This window comes from Sus scrofa, chromosome 11 (assembly GCF_000003025.6).
Source record: "Sus scrofa isolate TJ Tabasco breed Duroc chromosome 11, Sscrofa11.1, whole genome shotgun sequence".
Classification (NCBI taxonomy): Eukaryota; Metazoa; Chordata; class Mammalia; order Artiodactyla; family Suidae; genus Sus; species Sus scrofa.
In genome coordinates this window covers 76,939,733-76,960,278 of record NC_010453.5, presented here as the reverse complement: position 1 = coordinate 76,960,278, position 20,546 = coordinate 76,939,733, and the positions used below count along the sequence as shown (strand labels likewise).

The 20,546-nt window shown below is 50.2% G+C and overlaps 1 protein-coding gene across 1 annotated transcript in view; it reads left to right on the top strand.

The window, feature by feature from the left end:
* COL4A1 (collagen type IV alpha 1 chain) overlaps nt 1–20,546 on the top strand; it is a 139,078-nt gene that overhangs the window by 37,131 nt on the left and 81,401 nt on the right. Inside the window, 1 exon segment of the mRNA XM_021065910.1 lies at nt 18,648–18,707. Within this exon segment, the coding sequence (XP_020921569.1) occupies nt 18,648–18,707 (60 nt within the window).

The window sequence follows — 20,546 nt, the reverse complement described above, 5'->3', positions numbered from 1 at the left end:
TCTTGGGCTGCTGGAGATGCGAAGAAGGGTCAGGGCTTCATGCCCCTCCACGTGAGAAGTGGGAGCCCTTCAGAACAACAGAGCCGAAAACGAAAACGCGGGCAGGTCTCTGGATCTGCTACACGGAAAAGGAGCAAACATCATTTTTTTTTTTTTTTTCCGGAGAACCCCAAATTAGAACTTGACAGTCAGTTTCTAGCGGAGGCCATCAGTTCTGGAGGAAGGCGAAGGGGGCTTGTGAACCAGGGAATTTTGTGCTGGGCAGTTTCTCTCCTGTGGTTGGCCTGATTCTCAGTGGGCAGCATTGAGGCCTGGAGGAGGGAGGGCAGAATTTCTGAAAAAGTATTCTTCTCACTTTTTTTTCTCTTATTGTAGTAAAATATACATAGACATAAAATTCACCATTTTAACCATTTTGGAGCGCGTGGTTCAGTGGCTTTAAGTACATTGCCTTGGTCCTGCAAACAGGACACCACTTCAAACTGGAACCCACGCGCTTTCAACAAAAAGAGCTTAAGACGCCAGTGTGAGGTGCACACACCCAGCCTCTCCCGGGAAGCTCAGGACAAAGGGTCTGGTCTCGTGGTTTTTATCCACTATGAAGCCTAGGGATGTAGCAGTTTGGAAGGTTCTGGGCCTGTCCTCTGCGGAGGGGTTACTAGTGGTGACACAGGATGAGGGCGCGGAGGAGGAGGCTGGCTCCTGGCTTCAGGGTTCAGGACGGGCGGGGAGGGACGATGGGGTTGCCAGGTGACCCAGGCGCAAGGTCGGCAGCAATGGGGTGACTGGACCGCCCGTGTGTTTCCTACTCGGACAAAAAGGAGCCTCCTGGGAACGTGACACTGGGTCTGTGGTCCCCCTGTGCAGGGCTTGTCCACTGCCCATCATTGGCCTCTGGTTTCTGTGGCCATTAAATGAATAGAATTAAATTAGAATGGCTGATCCTTTTGATCCAAAAGAATACCATCTTATCACGTTCTAAACATGTTTTTTACAATCAGCTTTTACTTTCGCTTTTTTTACATGACCCCCCCGATGTGAAACAGTTCGCAGACGTGCTCTGGTTTTCAAAGGGGAGAGATTGTGTTGTGCCAGTTTCCTGTCTAGTCAACAGAGGGAAACAAAAGAGGAAAGATGGACAGTTTTGATCCTTGAGCTCCTCAGGCTAAAATAAGATTTCCCATCACGTGCTTTGCTCCACCTAGATTTTATAGACAAGCCTTTTTTTTAAAAAGGCATTATTGTTGGTGAAATGCCTTCGAGCCGTTTGTTTAGATTTGCTTGACATTTTGGGTAAACATGTCAGGTCGGCCTGGAGCATGAGTGGCGCGGTCACGGATGGCATCACCTAATTAGGGTCCGTAAACTGAAAACAATACGAAATCATTAAGGCTGGGCAGAGGGAGAAGGAGGAGGAAATGATGGTTTGTCCAAAGACAAACAAGCTCTGGAGAGTCTGGCCTTCAAAAGGTAAACTGCACAAGTTACCAGGACGGAAAAACCCATTTGTGTGCGGCTCTGAAAGTGGGGCGGAGTGTGTACCCTCAGAACAGACTGTGGAGGCCGAAAGCCTCAGTGCGGGGGCCCAGGCCCGCGCCCCCGTGTCAGACGGAGGATTGCAACCTGTGACGGTGCTGCGTGGGCCCTGGGTGCCTCTGGCTCACCGGTTTCCAGGAACCGAGACTTTGGCTGACGAATCAAGGCTGCATGTATCCTGCGTGTCCTTTCCATGTTTAATGCTGTGACGCGCAGTTAAATGCACCTGCCTCTAAAACCCTGCTGAATATAGCATGATCTCTGCTTTCCCGGAGAGGTTTATAATTGAAGGATTTGAAAAATATGCATTTTGGAAACCACAGTGTCTTAGTTTTCTTTGTAGGGTAAGATCACCTCGTGGATCTAAAACTGAAATCTGTGACTGGAAAACTAGTATTATTTATTAACTTATTGACTGCTTTTATCATTCACCTCAACTGGTAAATGCAGACAGTGTTTTTAATACAGAGAAGGCACATGGCTGGATAAAGGAACAGAAGTACAGATTCAGAGCATATACGTATTGCCTGAATTAACCTGCGGATTTGGGATACTTTTGGATGCAAGTAAAAAGGTGTTAGGCTGTATCCACTGACTCTTAAAGCAGCCAGTCCTGTGTTTCATGTGCTTGATGGCGGGGTCACCATGTGGAAGCGTAATTCTACAGCTGGATTGCATTTCCCCTTGGAAGAAACAGGTTCACTTGTCTTCAGTTTTCAGTCTGTTTCAAGATAGGTGACGCAGGACAATGAAAGGAATTTTCCAGCCATAGCTCTCCATCGATCCAAAGTACATTCTCTCTAGATGCTTATGGATTGAATTGTTATAATTTCAAAATATATATCTAGTACATTTTGGGAGTTCCCACTGTGGCCTAGCAGGTTAAGGATTCGGCATATGTCGCAGCCGAGGCTGAGATTTGATCCCTGGCTCGGAAACTTCCATATGCCTTGAGTTCCCTGTACCCCCAAAAAATGCATCTAGTACATGTCAGTCTCACACCGGAAATTCATGCTCCCGTACGTGGCAAGGGAGTTTCCTCTGTCAGTGTCCTACTGTAAAGGCTTTTCTGTGAGCCGAGACCTTGTCCGTCCTCTCAGTTGCTGTGTCACAGGACCTAACACATCACCAGCTGTCAATCAACCCTAATTAAGTCGGTGGGAACCCTCAGAATTCTCCTCTGAGTAGCCTAATCCAAAGAATAATTCAGTTTCTCTCAATGGCAAAAACAACTGGACTTGCCTGTTTCCAGACTGAGGGTTCTGTAGAAGTACATTGTGAGTTAATTATTTTTTAAAGAATAAAGGTTTAAATTACTTAACTATCATAAAGGAATATTTTCATGTATACATACACACACGCAAAGACATAAAATCCCCATTTTATTGTGAAAATAAGATCAAGGGCTACCATGAAGTTTGCATTGGAAGCAACACACTCAAATATGTACAGTTAGCTTGGAGATTTTGTGATTCATATCTGGATGGAGAGGCTGCTGATTCTTAATATGAGATTAATTTGCACCTCAGGGTCCCTTTGATAATTCAAGAGATCAGTGACCACACGGACTGAGAGGTTAGTGTTGGAATCCGGCAACAAGAAATAAGTAAAGAAAAAGAATTGTGTTACCACTGGCGTTATAGCGGCAGGTCACACAGTGCATTGGAAGTGGAGGCCACTTTGCTGCCCTGTCAACTCAGACACCCTAACACAGAAGAACCCGCACTGCACACTGCTGTCCTTAACGGTCAGTTCCGCTGCGTGTGGGGAAAAGCGACCCAAGTGCTGGCTGTTGGGAAGTTAGCTGAGTCTATCCATGTGATGGTTGTAGTCCCCTAAGAATTCCATGTTTTCGTGCCATTGGCCAGGTTCTCCTTTTCAATAGTTTTATTGGCTTTTGGCTCATTCGTATGTGGTCTCTTCCTGGCGCTGGCCCAGCTCACTGCGTTTAGGACGGATTCCCCGTGTTCCGTGTGCATCATTCGCTCCCTTGGTTTTCTCCTTTGAATAACGCAGGTTTCTTCAGGTGCAGAAATAACAATGGGCTGTTGGAAAAATGTAGCTTCACTTAGACGTTAATGTAGACATTTGAACTCTGGAATTGGCAGTTGATAGCCCAGCCTCTAAAGTTTTCCCCAGAAGGGGAGCTGAGAGAATTAGCTCCCTAGAGCACACGCAATTTTTTATCGAGACGTGACAACGAAATTTTTAAAAGCATAGGCGTGGTTTGGGGTTCCAACAGGATAAACCTCACCAGAAATTATTTGTTTTGAATGGTGTTCACTGTCCAGTTCTTCTTGTTTAATTTAAACTTTATGGTAACTGGTGGCAAAAGGTTTTCTAGATATTTCTAGGTGTTATCGCGCTCATACCAATGCTTTGCCATTAGGGACCGTACTTTAATAAGAGTTCCCTTTTGGGGCAGCAGGTTAAGGACCTGGTGGTGTCCCTGCAGCGGCTTGGGTTGCTGCTGTGGTGCGGGTTCGATGCCTGGCCTGGGAACTTCTACACGCTGCAGGCGGGGCCAGAATAAATAAATGAGGAAAGAAGCCACACTTTAATGGGTGCACATCTCCTGAGACTGCCCGGGATAGGTACCAGGGAAGCGAGCATTTAATGAACCTAAGTGAACAAACAAGGAGAGCAGGGCTCTTTGTCTGCCATTCAGACGGAAGGGCTGAGGAATGGAGTGAGTGGTGTTTTTCATTTTATTTCATATTTATCTCACCATGAATTATGGGTGGCTTAGGTTTACTAAGCACTTTTCTGAACTGCTTGTGGAAGAGCTGAGGTTTTCTGGAAGCCTGACACTTTCTGTCAGTGGGTTGACATTTGGTTTCAGGGAGGGCCGGTGCCCTGCAGGGCTGCTTTCTGAAGTGTTAGACGAGGTCTCTGCCTCTGGGTGGCACGGGGACGTGTGGTTGGGAAATGACGCCTCTGCACGCCCAGACCACGTGCGCTGGCCCCAAGGCCACGCAGGAGCCTCAGAGGTGTCTCTGGGCAACTCTCTTGGCCGCAGTGTAAACACCAGAGTGTGTCATTGAGAAACCACAGCTTCCACCCGCAGAAGCTCGGCACCCTTCTGTGGTTAACCCGCTTTCCCTTCCTTAACCATCGGTCTTGCCCTTGTGTGTTTAGGTGGGTCCTCCCTAAGTGCCACTTATGACTGGCAGGGCAGCCGTCGCAGTCCATGGGCCGTTATTGTCCGTGAAAGTCCGATGACCTTGTTGAAGGTTGCAGCTGAGCCCCTGACCCGACGTGCACGTGACCTGGGGGTCTGTCACAGAGAGCCTTCCACGTGATCTCGGACCTTCCGTCAGAGGCAGAGGGGGCACCCGTGCAGTCAGGGAGACGTTTGTCTCGGAGTGTTTTCCATGGAATCTCTGTTTACATTTTGTTTGAGTTTTCAGACCTGGTTTTAAAGCTACAAATCGAGTGGCGCTATCCATCCTTAGGGGTGGCGTTCCTGAGAGTGGGTCCTCTGGTTAGAGGGGCTGAACTGCAGCACCCGAGCATCTGTGGTTTCTGAGGAATATCAACCCTTGCACGTATTTGTGACAAGTGGCTTTACGGATGGGTCTGGGTGCAGTTATGAAAATTGCATTTCGGCTTCATTCTGGCTGCCTGGGCGTTGTCGAAACACACGTGCTTTTTCTCCATCAGGTCTCCTATCTGGCGGGAGAGGTGACCAGCTGTGATTGCCACATAACAGGCTGTTTTATAGTCTCTAAAGGGAAGGCGCATGACTGAGCGGATATTGTGTACACCGGTCTGGGGCATTCTGTGATTAGACCCTGTCCTACAAGACGAAGTATCCATCTTTCCATCCTCGTTATTGGAAGTACCGCACGTCTTCCCTGGCATGGTGCGAGACGTCTGGTGGCCTTGGAGGGGCCGGGAAACCTGCTGTGATGTGGCCGGGGTCTTCGTTGCCCACGGCCCCAGAGAGCGCCCCGGGGGTCCCAAGCTCCGTGGATTTCTCTGTGCCCCTCTCCTTCCTCTGCGCTCGCCCGTCTTGTGGGTGTCTCTGCCTCCCTCCTCTGGAATGTCCGTGTCGGCCACCCAGGCTGGGGCCTCTCACCCACGGTTCAGGAGGCTAGGCTGCCTCCGGCTGGCCCCCAGCTCCGCATCCGCCATCCCCGCTTTCTCCTCCCTTCCTCTCGGCGTACATCCCAGCCGAACGAGGATCTCCTTCTCCAGCATCTGGTGCTTTCATAGCCGCGGTGACCCTCTTCCCGAGTCCTTTGGTTTTATATGCGTTTTCCTCCGTAGACTGGAGGAGACTTGAAGGCAGGAAACCCTGCCTGATTCACCGTGGCTCCCGGCACCGAGAACCACACGTGTGCGGCGAGCAAGTGCGCTTTCATGTCGGCAGCTCTGGTTGGGCGTTTCCTGGGGGAGGGTGGGGGCCTGCGCTACATCTGTCTCATGGGAGGGGTGGGATGAGCGGCCAAAATGAGGTTGGGGGCCTCCGTCGCATCTGCCTCGCGTCTTGTATGAAGATGTGCATTATTTCTTGCATCAGCGCATATAAGCGTGGGTTTAGTCACGGCTGATAAAGAAGAACAGGAGATATGAAGTTTGACAAATGGAAGCAAGGTCTTCACATGTGATTTGTAGGCTTGACCGTGGACGACCACCATGAAAATGAAAATCGGGTGTTCCCGTCGTGGCGCAGCAGAAACGACTGACTAGGGACCCTGAGGCTGCAGGTTCGATCCCTGGCCTCGCTCAGTGGGTGAAGGATCTGGCGTTGCTGTGAGCCGTGGGGCAGGTCCCCGATGGGGCTTGGAGCCTGTGCGACTGTGGCTGTGGCCAGCAGCTGTAGCTCCGATTGGACCCCTAGCCTGGGAACCTCCGTATGCCACGGGGGCGGCCCTGAAAAGCAAAAAGGAAAGAAGAAAATGACAGATGGTTGTCTTTTCCGTCACAAAGCGCAGCGTCACCGCGTCACCTTCTCTCCTCCTCTCGCTCCGCTTTCCCGCAGTGACGGACGGAGTCAGCATCTCTCTGATCACGCCGTGCATTGAACAAAAAGGAACAGCCTTAACGTTGAGAACTGGGTTTTCTTTGGGGTCTTTCTGAGGACGGCTGCCCGGGAGACAGCCTCTCAGGTCGCCGAGAGGGACTGTTCCGAAGAGGTGGCGGGGGCGGGCAGGATCTATAGGTGTTTTTACTGGAAAAACACCCCATGTAGTCCAACATGAAAGGGCTTCAGCTGAAAAGAGACCCCGCGAGTTGATGACTTGAGTGCTTTTCTGTGCATGGGAAGAGGCAGGCACCTGGGCTCGCTGAGGTCACCCCTTGGATGTGCGTCTTAGCTGTTTAGGGCCAGCATCCTGTTTTCTCCATCCTGAGCCCCCTCAGGGTGCACCAGAGGGCCAGGGTGGCTGCAGTGGCTGGGGGCTTTATGGCTGTGACATCCTTTGTTACCAAAGTGGCAGGCGGCATTGGGTCCACGAACGCGGTGGACACCCCTCTGTCCTCAGCCCTGACACCGACCTCTCGGGGTGCACAGGCCTGTCTCCCGACCTCTCCCCCGAGGCCTTCTGCACCGCCCTCACCTCCCTCGCAGGCTCGGCTCTTCTCTGTGCACCTGCAGACGCTTCTCCTTGGAGAGCAGCTCACGGGGTTTGCTCAGTCCCTTCCCTGCATCAGCGCCCCTCCCGCAGGGCACAGGGCTCCTCTGCTGAGCAGCCAGCTCTGCGAGGGCACTGTTCCCCCTTTTATCCTGCCAAGTAGGGGACAGTGCCACATGCAGAGGAAGTGCTCCTTGAACCTTTACAGAGACAGTGAGCCTGTTCAGCCCGACCATCGCACATTCCGGAATTCCACAGCAAAGGAGCCCTGGTAGCCTGCTTTTTAGAAGCAGAATTTTTAAGGAGAGGAATATGTCCTATTAGGATGGAAGCAGAGCATGGAGAAGGAGTGGTCCTACACCTTGGTCCCGTGCCAGACCTAGACGGGAGGCGGGGATGTCTGTCGTCTGGGGAGAAAGCAGCGGTGATGATTAATACTTAATTGTTTCGGGGGAAATGTCGGCCATCCCTGGGCTAATTAAACTCTGTCTTTGACTTGCATGTCAGGCATACTTGTAATAGTTCCCTAGTCTCTTGGGCTTTTCGTGTTTCCATTTTAAGTGTGTCACAAACTGGAGGGTCCTTAAAGGATCAGGAAGTGGAACACGGCGGGATAAACAGAAAATCGACTCCAGTTTTTAACGCCCAGGTCAGGAAAGCTGCCTTCAAGCCTGTATGCTAGAAGCAAGCAGAGCCTTCTTTTTTTTTTTAGTATATGATGATTTTCATTTTTTCCCATTAAAGCTGGTTTACAGTGTTCTGTCAATTTCTACTGTACAGCATGGTGCCCCAGTGACACATACTTGTATGCGTTCTTTTTTCTCACATTATCAGGCTCCATCCTAAGTGACTAGACATAGTTCCCAGGACTACACAGCAGGCTCTCATGCTCATCCATTCCAAAGGCAACAGTCTGCATCTGTTAACCCCAAGCTCCCCATCCACCCCACTCCCTTCCGCTTGGCAACCACAAGTCTATTCTCCAAGTCCATGATTTTCTTTTCTGTGGAACTACCATGTGACCCAGCAGTCCCACGCTTGGGCATCTTTCTGGACAAAACTTTCCGTGAACAAGGTGTCTTTTTAAAGACAGTTCTGTTGATGGGAAAACCATGCCGCATAAATCCCCCGATAGCCGGCCAGTAAGTGGATGTGGCGCCTATTCGACTAGATTGTTTGGGATTTCTCACGTACTGTAGAATTTGCAGCATATCGCAGTGTATTCCTTGGGTCCCAGAAGGAAAAGTCTCTCAAGCTCACTCTGTGTTCTTTTGATTCACATGTTAGACCTGATCAGGATTTTTTCCGAGATGGTAATGCAGAAAAGATCTTGGAATGGAGTCAGAAGTGCTTTAGCTGATTCTCCAAGGCCCGGGGGCCATTTCTAACCTCTTTCTCAAATCCGCTTTCGATGACATGTTGGCATGATGATGCTGAAGCCTATGGAACAAGGATGCTCAAAGAAACAGTATGGGTGTGGATCACATGCCAGTGAGAGCGAGAGAATGCCAGGGAAGGTGGCAGAGCACCAAGCCCAAGCCGGACGTGGCCTCGGGCACCTGGCGGGCAGGGGCGCCGGCCTCCTCCTTACGCGCCCCGCCCGCTCCCTCTTCCCTTCCTGCCCCTCCCCGTCGTGCCCCCTTCCTCTCTCCTTCTCCATCCCTTTAAAATGCTTCTAACCACGTCACGCGGTGTGTCTCCTGCTGCAAGGGGAATTAGTGATACTGACGGACCTGCAGGAACTCACCCTACTTCTGTTTAAACCTGTGCTTTCCACTTTGGTGCCGGACCGGGTGGTTAGTGGGGGAAATCTACTCCGGGTTCCGTGGTAACCTATCTGGGAAGGGGTGTGTGTACAGACGGCTGAATACTGTGCTGTACGGCAGGAATTAACACGACATTGTAAATCAACTCTACTTCCCTAAAATTAAGCAGAAGAGAGGCTCGGTGAACAAATTAAAAACAAACATGCTTTGAAATTGAGTGCTAAATTTGGAGATTGCACCGGCAATACCTTAAGCCTCAAAATTCGACTCCCTATAGGCCTTCCCACTTCACACCTGTGACCCGCCCCCTCCCCTGCACCTCTCCCCCAGCAGCCCCCCCCCCTACTTATCCTAGGATGCACATCTCCCCTGCTGCTTCCCTTCTAAGATGCTCTTTGGCTCTGTCCCGCCTACTGGCCTGTCCTCTAGCACCCCCCCAGCACCCTGTGCCCTCCTGCTGGGCTCCATCTCTTGGCAAAGCCCGCTCTCCACATCCGCCTTCTCTGGCCAGGCCAGCCCCTCCCTCTCACTCCAGCAGAATCTGCTCTGGGGTCCCCGCATCCCTCAGGTGTGGGGGCTTAGGGCGCTTTCCTCTGCATCTCTGGGACTCTGCTTCCTCTCTCGTGAGGTGCCTTGGACTGTAGTTCCTGCTCTCACCCTCTCCCACTCGCAGGCATGCCCAGCTCTGCGTTCTTAGCATCCTGGGCCGGGACGGGGCTGCCTGCCCTAGATCAGGTGTGCAGTAGGTGCCAAAGTCTTAGGATCTGTCAGATGAAAGGTGAGTACCAGGGGGCACTCAGACTCTTGAGAATGAATGAAGGGCTCAGGCCCCCTGGCAGCTCCCCAGCCCCCTGGCAGCTGCCTCCCCTCCCCCACCCCCCGCCAGGGGCCAGACTTGGAGTCAGAAGTAAGAAGCAAAGGCGGGGATCTGAGTGGCCGTGGCCGAGGCAGGTGGGTCGGAGGCTGGATTTGGAGTGATCGAGCCTGACCGGAGCGGGGAGACAGGAAAGATGAAACCCAGAGGCAGCAGGGGCAGCGCCACAGACGTTCAACACAAGGAGGAGTTGACCTGTTTCCAAGCTTGGAGGAAACAGTCCAACTTTTTTTTCATGCCCAACTGGGTAAAATGTGCTGTTCTTCAAAGGGCAGCTGGAAAGTACATTTTGCGGCTCTTGTGGAAGCGTCTTGGGGGAGGCGAGTCGAGGTGCAAGGTGGAGGTGATGCTGTTCCAGGTGGGGGGATGGGAGGTGATGCTGTTCCAGGTTGGGGGATGGCAGGATGAGAAACACGTACAGGGAACCTGGAGAGAAAAGCGCAGAGTAAGATATTTACTGATGGAAGGCTTCCCCCTGAGGGTGGGAAATGTGAGACCCATGTAGGGCCAGAGGGGACAGTCAGTGGCTCTGGGAGAACATCCTGGGCGCGGCTCAGGAGAATGACCCCTGGGCTGGAAATGTGCTGAAATGGACTCCTCTGTGTTTGTGCTTCAGGCCAGTGAGTCAGCGGCCACCAGGGACTCCCACCCCCACCCCCAGTTCACTTCTCCAGGCAGCGTTTCCACCCACGGGTCCCAGAAGACACCCTTGCCCACCAACTCGTTTCTCACACAGCCATGTGAGCCGCTGTCACATGGCAACTAATTATAGTCACATCTGTTTGCAGCTGGATGACCAGTGACCTGGAGGAAAAATGCTGGGGTTTGTCATGATCCCCTAGTCCAGCCCGTTCTCCAGGCCAGGACATCTAAGGCCCACCCCCACTGAGTGGGAGGAAGGGAAGAGATGAAAATGAGTCACCCAACATTGTACAAGGGGGACATAAGAGCAGAACAGCCGTCACATGTCCATGGCGGGGGGAGCCAAGCAGACACCCCCATTTCCTCATCTTGTCTGTACCTGGAGCCCCACCAAGCTCTACAAACTTGGCCTTGAATGAGGAACAGCTCGGCAGGCATCTCATGGGCTGGCTTCTTGGTCAGAGATGCTGCAGATCAGAAGTTCACTTTGTTTCTCAAACGTTTCATGGTCTTTTTTTTTTTTTTTTTTTTTTGCCAAGAACATATCAACACTTGCAGTTGTTTTCATACTAGAACAGAAATGTTTTGCTGAGTCTAAAAAGTAGTGGGGAGATTCTGTTTTTACGTTTTTCCATGATTGACTGGAGCAGAAGTGTTACTTCCTTAACCGAATCCTTCCTGTGGAGTTAAGGATGAAGAATGGCGTTCGCATCTTTGGGTCACATCGGTCTTAGGTTCATCAGCACCAAACGATGATGACAGAACAACAGCCAAGCACATTTGGACGAAGGCCTGTGCACTGCGAGTGCCTTGGAGACCCTTAGATCCACAGTACCAAGCGTATTTTCGCAAGTTCGAAAATGCTGTGCCTTTGAGGCCTTTAAGAAGTTAGTATTTGTACTACAACATTTGGCCTGTAGTACACGCTCTGTTTTGTGATCAATTTTTTGGCGTTCATCACTTTCATTTTTGTTTTTTTCACTTTCTTTTCTTTCTTTGACATGTAAGCATTTCATTTTATATGGGAGTGTAGCTGTTTACAGGGTTGCATTCGTTTCAGTTGTATGGCAAAGGGATTCAGTTACACATATACACGTATGTATTGCTTTTCAGATTCTTTTCCCTCGTAGGTTATTACGAGATATTGAGTAGTGATCCCTTTGCTGTTCAGTGAGTCCTTGTTATTTATCTCTTTTACGTACAATAGTGTGTATCTGTTAATCCCAAACTCCCGACTTATCCTTCCTGTCCACCTCTTTCCTTTGGTAACGGTAAATTTTGTTTTCTAAGTCTGAGAGTCTGTTTCTCTTGGGTAAATAAGTTCATTCGTATCCTTTGTTTATGGTTCTTCATATAAGTGGAGTCACGTATTTGTCTATCTCTGACTTTACTTAGTATGGGCACCTCTAGGTCCCCTCACGGTGCTACACATGGCGTTATTTTGTTATTAATAGGTAGATCCTGTGCACACTTTGGGGGGGTGCATTTTATTGGAGAAATGTGTGGACTTGTAAAGCCACTGCCCATTACCTCTTGTACAGAGTGAACATGCCCGTGAATCAGAAGCTGGGTCATCAGCCAGGACGTTTCCAGAAGCCCAGAAGCCCCTCAGGTCCCCTCCCAGTTAATAACAGCCCCCAGGGGTGACCACTGTGCAACCTCCTCTTGTTTAATTTTGAACTTTGTTTAATCCGAATCTCCCGGCTTGTTCTTTGGTGCCCGTTCCAGTTTGCTCAGTACTGAGTCCCAGAGACCCGACGGTGTCGTCATCAACCTGCCTTGGTGTGGAGCGGCTCCGCCCGAATACGGACCATTGTGTTTGTGTTTGGCCTGCTCTTTGGAGTTCAGGCTACTGTGTGCAGGGCTGCAGGAAACATTCTTGAGCATGCCTTTTAGAAAAGTTAGGGAGCACAACACAGTGCAGACATCCTGGGGTCCCAGCTCCGTGAACTTTCACACCTGCTACCAGTCACCCTGATCAAGCAGAGAACGGGTCAGCGCCCAGAAACCTCCCGGGCAGCCCTGCGGAAGGTCGTCAGCACTCCTCTTTCACCATCGATGGTTTCACTCGTTCTTGATCTTAATACCGTGGGGTCCTGCAGTGCATGCTCGCCTGTTGGAGAAGTTTCAGTTTTTTCAGAATGAAAAAAAAATTTCTTGAAGTACAGTTGTGTTCATCTCCACTGTACAGTAACGTGACTCAGTCACACACATACGTAGATCTGCTTTCCTGTTAGGCTTTATCACAGGCTGTTGGATACAGTTCCCTCTGTGATGCAGGAGGACTTTGCGGTTTTTCCATCCTGTGTGTGCCGTTTGCGTCTGCTAACCCTAAACTCCCCCTCCGTCCTTGCCCTCCTGGTGGAGAAGTTTTAAGATTCTCTTTCGGAGCAGTCCTCTGGGGGCAGGAGGTACTTGGGGGCAAAGACAGCTGTGTTGTAGAAGCTCTTGGCAGTAAACAAACATTTAAAGCCAGAGTTACCCCAAAATAGCATATGCGCATTAAAATCACAAACGAGAGTTGGGACATAAATATTAAGATTCCCTACATATTTCTAGATGATGTTTTAATTTCCAAAAAAGTGTCGCGGTGTCGCGGTGCTTTTTTTTGGGGGAGGTAGATAGCTTTTATTCGCCACACTAACTTTTGGGGTAATGTAACGATTAAAATGAGCAGAATTGAAAAGATCCAGCTTCCGTAGCATGTGATAAGGGCCAGTGGTTGTGAAAAGGTGTAAGGAATGATAATGCATGACGCGGCTTTTGATGGACCTCTGCCTGCATACCGGTGGGGCAGGTGCCAGGATGGAATTTGGGGACCAGGCGGGGGGTGATGCTCAGCCTCAGAGACGCTGCTGATCGGAGATCCGGAAGGGGCGTTGTGCTTGACGGCCCCTCCCGCCCTGGGGGTGAGGGCGGCAGCTCCCCTTTGGTTTCTGCACACTTTCATTTTCTGCCCCACTAGCCTGAAAATGCATTCCTGCGCCTCCACGTATTTTTTTAGTGGCGTAGGTAATTATTCACGAGAGCCCTGAGGAAGAGCTACAACCAGCAAGAAAACCGGGATTGCAGTATCACCACGAAACTATTTGGACATTTTGCACAGCGTAGAGAATGCGAACAGGAATTTGAAAGATAAGCTGTTTAGACTTGGCCCAGGGCCACATGTCCCTATTTGGTGGGATGGGAGACACACAGAATCGTTAAAGGGAGGACATGTGAAAGGCCTCTCTCCCACCAGAAGCAGGAGGAAAAGCAGAAACTTGAGGACTTCACTCCGTTTGACTTATTTCCAGTAGGCCTTCCTGTGGAAGCCGAGCCACAGTGAGCAAGTCAGCATAAGGCATTCCTCCCCCTTCTCTCTCCCTCCCTCCGTCTCTCTCTCTCTCTCACACACACACGCAGAATAACTAGCAGTTGGCGTCCTTGGTTAAGTAAAAAGTCTCTAAACAGAATGAGCCCGCCCCTCTTCCTGCATCCCCACCTAGAACTCACTTTAATGTTGAGAAGCGCGTTCTCTTGGTCCAGAGACGGGAGACAGCCCAGAAACAGGCTTTATTTCAAGTGAAACTCATGCGTCCATCTCTCCCCTTCCTTCTTGGGCACTAGTACCGTGTATCCTGAATCTTTGGGAATGTTTAGAACTGAGCATCATTTCTTGCATTAATCCCGATGGGTTGATGCTCTGGAAACTTAATTGGGGCATGAAAGAACATTCAAACGACTTGCTTTGTTTTATATCATGAAAAGTATAGAGATGCGTGCAGAATATAAGGGGTATTTGATTTAAGATGGACTTTGTTGTGCCTTTTGCATTCTTTTTCCATCGTCTTATTTGAGGGTAATTAAAGTTGACCCCCGATGTTGATGTGTGTGTGTGTGTGTGTGTGTGTGTGTGTGTGTGAGAGAGAGAGAGAGAGAGAGAGAGAGAGAGAGAGAGAGAGAGAGAGAGGCTTCACTGAGAACCGATGTACATTTTTCTGTAAATCAGCTTCCACTTGGAGGGAGCTTATTATGCTCCTGTGGTACATGATTGGCAGTCAAGATTGCTTGGTTTTCATGGCGTTTTTCTATGGTTATACATTATGAACGATGCTGCCTCCCCCCCAGCGCTGTTTAGGGTTCTCTGACACTCACTGGTCTGGGTGACCCTTCTCTAAGGTGGACCAAGACCCCCAAGTTTTTGGCCTTGGGATCTTCAGCCACATTTCCCGTTTCCAAGTGGACACTGTCTTGGTGACCAGCTCCACTGGCTGTGAATCCTTAGGTCAAGCATGTGCCCCTGGGAAGATAGCACAGGCATCACTCTGCGCCCTTTGGGCTGGTTTACTTGACCTTGAACTCCAGGGAGAGGAAAGATGTGAGTTCTTCCCACAGAATGTACAAGTTCTTCCTGTTCTAGAATCTGAAACAGATGGGGCGGGAGCTCTCTGACGGTAACCCAAGAGCTTCCCCACTTTGGGAAAAATGAGCAGCCCTCAGACTCGCTCAGACGTGCAGCCAGGAGGAAGCTGCTGGAGTCTGCGGGATGCCTTCTGTCCTTTGATTTCACCGAGAGGTCCAGATGCAGAATGTAATTCCTCAGGAAATCATGAAATTTGTGACATGGCCTTTAGCATGTTAGGTCATCAGTGGAATTGTGAGGCTGAGTAACTCATGCGGTTTATTTGCCCTTTGGAGAAATAATTCATAATGGGGGCTTGAGACTTTCATTCATTACTCAAGGCTTTCATTAATGAGCTATTTCAAAACCAGACATTACACCCGATTGAAAGGGACACTTGCAGCGTCACTGGTGTCCTTTTTAGCTGTGCACCCTTGAATGCATGGCCAAGATGTCTCTAGGCACCAGGGCGGTAGCCAGCCTGAGCCATTCTGCGACAGCTGTTGTACAGGGCCAGCATAGCGATATTTCAAAGCAGATTTTATTTAGCAAAGTAAATATGCCTCTCCTGATTTTTGTTTGTTATTCTAAAAATTAGTTTTGTGTTTTAAACAGAGCCGTTTACATAAAAAGCTATAGGCCATCCAGAATACAAAACAAAAATCATGGTTTCAAAATGCATTTTATCCTAAAAAGTCAACAATAATTTAGATATTCTTAGAATTATCAATTCTTTGAAAATGTTTTAGGGCCATAAATGGTAATAAAATTTCCCACCAGAATAAAGCTGATAAAGAGGCATGAATGCCTTTTGTCTGGGATTAAAAAATTTTTTTTTTTTTTTTTTTTGCTTGATATGAGCTGGTGGAGCAGGGTGAGGGTCCTTTATTTCTATCATGGGGCTACAATAAGGCTTTCGTCCTTTTTCTCATCTCAGATTTCCCCCCGTAGTTGTCATAACCTGAAAAGTTGTCCAGGGGAAAAGTGTCGGCTGGTCAGTCACACTGGCTGGGTGTGGTTCTGGAGCAAAAGCTTGAGAAGGAGCTTGACCTCAGCCTCCACAATTGGGGCCCTGTAACCTCTTATCTGGGGTCTCCTGCAATTAAGGCCTGTACTGATAGCTTAAGGGAACCGTTCCAGGAAATTCATTTTTACAACCGCCCTCAAAGTGAATAAAGATAAGCTGCTGAGATTTTATCCATAGTTCAGAAGAGAAAAACCCCAGAATCACGAAACAGCAGTTTTTCAGCTTCAGTCATTAGATGCCCATGCGTCCTGAGGTTTTGAAGATGCCGTGATTGAGCCGTGGTGAGAAAAGCCCATGTGCCGTCCGGACTGCAGCTGGGACCCCCAGCTAAGCCTGGTGGTGGGCGGACATTTCCTAAGTGGGTCAGGGTCAGGGTTCGCTTAGCCGGATTGAGTCTTCCTTCTGGAATCGGTCGGAGTGAAGTTTAGCTGCGATTAAAGAGCAGAGGTGGCGTCCCCTCGTGGTTCAGCGGGTTGTGGACCCGACGTCGTCTCCATGAGGTTGCAGGTTCCACCCCTAGCTTTGCTCAGTGGGTTAGGGATCTGGTGTTGCCATGAGCTATGGTTGCAGATGGCTCGGACCTGGCATTGCTGTGGCTGTGCTGTAGGTCACAACTGCAGGTCCAATTCGACTCTTGGCCTGGGACCTTCCATATGCCCCAGGTGCGGCCATTAAAGAAAAAGAAGAGCAGACGTGGGTTCTGGACCCGGCTCAGGAAGCAGGAGCCTTGTGGGGACAGGACAGCCACAGGGGGAGGTCACCTGGAGCCCTGGCCACGCAGGCCTGCCTCACCTGTTGGGCTTTCCAGACCTGGCGGCCCAACCTCACTGCTTCAGGCAGCTCCGGGGACCCAGCCCCCCTTCCCAGGCTGGTCTGGGGACTTGGAATGGTCCCCTCGGGGACGTTTCCCACGGTGCTGTGATGTACTTCATGTGAGCGGACACGGCAGTGTCTTGGCTCATCCTTTAGGGTCATTATTTGAGGCTAATGAAACGAACTCCACCCCCGACAGCCATGGAACGGCCCATGGCAACAGTTTCAAGAGGCCCGGCTGCGAGCACTTTAGCCGCTCCAGAACTGGGGTGGCTGGAACCCTGGACGGGGTGTCATGGTTCAGTCAGCGCTGTTCTTTATGTCTCCTGCGGGTTTTACAACAGACAGGCTTGCAGGTGAAACGCAGGCTGAGCGCGAGGCTCCGGTCCTGCTCGCCCAGTGCCCCGGGGTACGGGGCGAGCACGCAGGCAAAGGGCCACGAGAAACGTGGTGAAGCCTCACCATAGAGGCATATAACCCACACGTCCCGGGGTCAGAGAGGCGGTGACGTGGAGGACGGCGTGTCTCCTGGTGGCCCCGTGTTTTGGAGGAAGTGCTGGAGCACAGGTGTAAGATTTTGGCGTCATTGTTTCGGACGAGTCTCAGTGGTCACCCCAACCCAGATACTGAAGCAAAAAAAAAAAAAAAAAAAAAAAAAAAAATCCATTCTGTGCACATGGATTGATCTAAAATGTTAAAAGGTGACAAGAGTGCATACTGAGAATTGCCTAAAAAGCGAGTCAGGGAAAGAAATGGATCTGTAATCTCTGGAGTTTGGGCTGTTGTGAATTGTCCCCGTTTCCAAAGTACAAAATTAAGAACAGCTTACTGTCTTGGAGGCACTTGTCCGGATTTCATTTTATAAAATAAGTATCTCCAGATGGAGTGGTTTTAAGCAGAAGATCTCCAAGGCAGTGGAGCTCAGACTTGGGTATATTGTCAAAAAATAGACTTCACATGATCACGATACTGTTTATAGTGTGGTTTTATTTTCCAGAAACGATGTCATCTGAAGCAGAATTAAGACGTACGTTTTATCTCAGATTTAGTATCGAGCTGCTGATAAGGCTCCTTAACTAAATTACTCCTATCACACCCCTTTTCATCGATCACAACATCGAAGTCCATTTTGGTTTCACATGTGGGTCCTTCTAAGGATATTGCAGATGTATTAAGCATCACCACATGCTTGTCTTTGAAGGCGTTGGCCGTTTTCCATGACAGAAGTTGAAGTTGAGTTTATCTCAGCCTCGTCCTGGTGTGTTATGTCACACCTCTCAATTCAGTTTTCACATCTGTAACACGGGGATGGTGACCCGTGTCTCGTTAGATAGGATGGCTGGTTGGCTGTCGCACCCTTTGGGCGTTTGAACACTAGTCCGCGTGACATACTTGGAATCTTTTTCTTGGACTTGAATGTTAGACTCCAAGTGGGAAACGAACTCCGAGGAACAGACATTTTGTCGGTGAATGTCCTTTGATCATGCATATGCTTCAATTGAGTTGAAAAATCAGTTCTTTAAGGTTTGGGCTTCTCCATTTGTTTCCCTTCTGCACAATGTCTTGCACCTGTCTGGGTGCCTGGGAACGTGAGGGACAAAGCATGGACTCTGCTCCCCCCAGCCCTCAGTCTCCCGCGGTCTCAGGTCTGAAACTCTTGAATTGAGTGTCACACCGTCACAGGCTCGTGACTACGGGTGGCATCCTCTTATACTTTGAGGACGGGAGAGTCCGTTTCTGAAAGGGTCCCTGACAGCCTTTCCTCTCTGGACTGAGTGACGTTTTGACGTGTCCTAGTCCAGCGTTGCTGATTTGTCTGTTAGGGCAAGAGAGATGGGCCACAGAGCAAGAACGGGACCGCCCGGTAGGACAAATCCAGATGGCGCCTGTTTTGAGGTCACTCCTAATAAAAGCATAGGACTTTTCCCATAAATAGATGAAGTTGCCAAAATCATTTTCGTTCAATTATTGACTCAATTTGCAAGTGTTCTTCTATTTATTTACCGATGTTTTCTCTTACTTCCAGGGCGGTTGTGCTGGCTCTGGGTGCGGGAAATGTGACTGCCACGGAGTGAAGGGACAGAAGGTGAGTAGCCCACATCAGACGACAAGTCCTCTTGAATCACCATCATTGCGGCTAGACACCTCACTAACACAACCAAAGAGTCCGCAAGTCACGTTTAAGCCTCATTGCTATTTCAGTAATTCCCCCAGAGCAATAAAATGAAGCAGAACCAGGCTTAGCAATAGTTTTGAGGACTCTTAACAGCTGTTGCCCCAAGATAATAATTATTGGTGGCAGTTAACATTAAAAAAAGTGAATTGGTTTTTTTCTCCTTTTTTGGCTCTAGAAGGAACAAGTGTCTTAGCAGGAAATCTGTTGAGTCCATGGGATTCTTGGGAATGGGTGCCTAAGAACTAAACTTTGCCTTTTTCTGAGAGAAGAAAAAGTTTCTACTGAACTTGAGAGCTTTCTGTTCAAATGAGTATTTTTAAACAGTTTTGAAATTCCTGACGTGCTCATCCAGATTTATTTACAGAAATAGTAAATATTTATTGTTTTCCAGATGTAAAGTTATAACTGTTTTGCTAGCAAGTGCTTCTCTTCTCCGCCGCTCAAGCATCCCAGACCTGGGTGGAAGTCCTTTGCTCTCGCAGGCAGCTTGGGTCCGTGGCTCTCAGGGGTTTGGAGAGAGGGTTTTACCTGGGACAGTGCAGCACCCTACAGCTGTCTGGGGCTCACCGTGGAAACGGGGCACGGATGTGAGCCAGCGTGGCCGGGGGCCAGGCAGTGGGACAGGCGGCCGCCTCCGGGGAGGCAGGGGCCCCGTGGACCAGCGCCCGCTTTGAGGGAGGTGGAGCTGTCCTTCGGCTGGACCAGGGCGTGACTCCTTCTCCTGCCCTGGCCTGCCCGGGGCTGATGGAGTAGACCTTTGAAATTCAGCAAGTTCCACCTTACGGAAAAATGTCTCACTTCTTTTCAGCCATTTGCTGTAGCACCAATGTTATTCTTTAAGAAAAAAATAGGGAGTTCCTGTCGTGGCGCAGTGGTTAACGAATCCGACTAGGAACCACGAGGTTGCGGGTTCGATCCCTGACCTCGCTCAGTGGGTTAAGGATCCCGCGTTGCCGTGAACTGTGGTGTAGACCGCAGACGTGGCCTGGATCCTGCGTTGCTGTGGCTGTGGTATAGGCTGGCGGCCGCAGCTCCGATTCGACCCCTAGCCTGGGAACCTCCATATGCCATGGGTGCGGCCCCAGAAAAGACAAAAAGACAAAACAAAACAAAAAAGGCTGACAGTGGGTGGCGCCAGCCTCACCCGGAGGGCTGTGGGGGAAGTGAAGTTGGTGGAGGCATCTCCATGCCTTTCACGACCCGCGTGGTCTCCACACACTGTGAGGCCCCTCCTCGGGGAGCTGTTGCAGCCAGTTCCGGGGAGCATGCTCGGGAGCAGAGGCGAGTACGTGCCCACACCGCAGGCACTCCTTGGGGGGCGTCTGTCTAACTTGATCACACACATCCGCAGCCGCGCTAACCAAGAACGCGTTCGAACCACGCAGCGGGGCTCTTCAGACGTCACACGTGGGACACGAAGACCTGTGTCAACCCCGCTTGCTTTTCTTGTAACTTAAAGCGTCAGGTTTGGAGCCCGGCAGGCCGAGCGGGCGTTTCTCGCTCGGAAAGAGAGCGAGTCCGTTCCACCCACTTTCTTTCTCTTTTTTTGTCTTTTTAGGGCTGCACCCATGGCATATGGAGGTTCCCAGGCTAGGGGTCGAATGGGAGCTGCCGCTACAGGCCTACACCACAACCATAGCAACGCCGGATCCCTAACTCACTGAGTGAGGCCAGGGATCGAACCCGCGTCCTTGTGGTTCGCTACTGCTGAGCCACAACCGGAGCTCCCCCACCAACTTTCTCGATTTC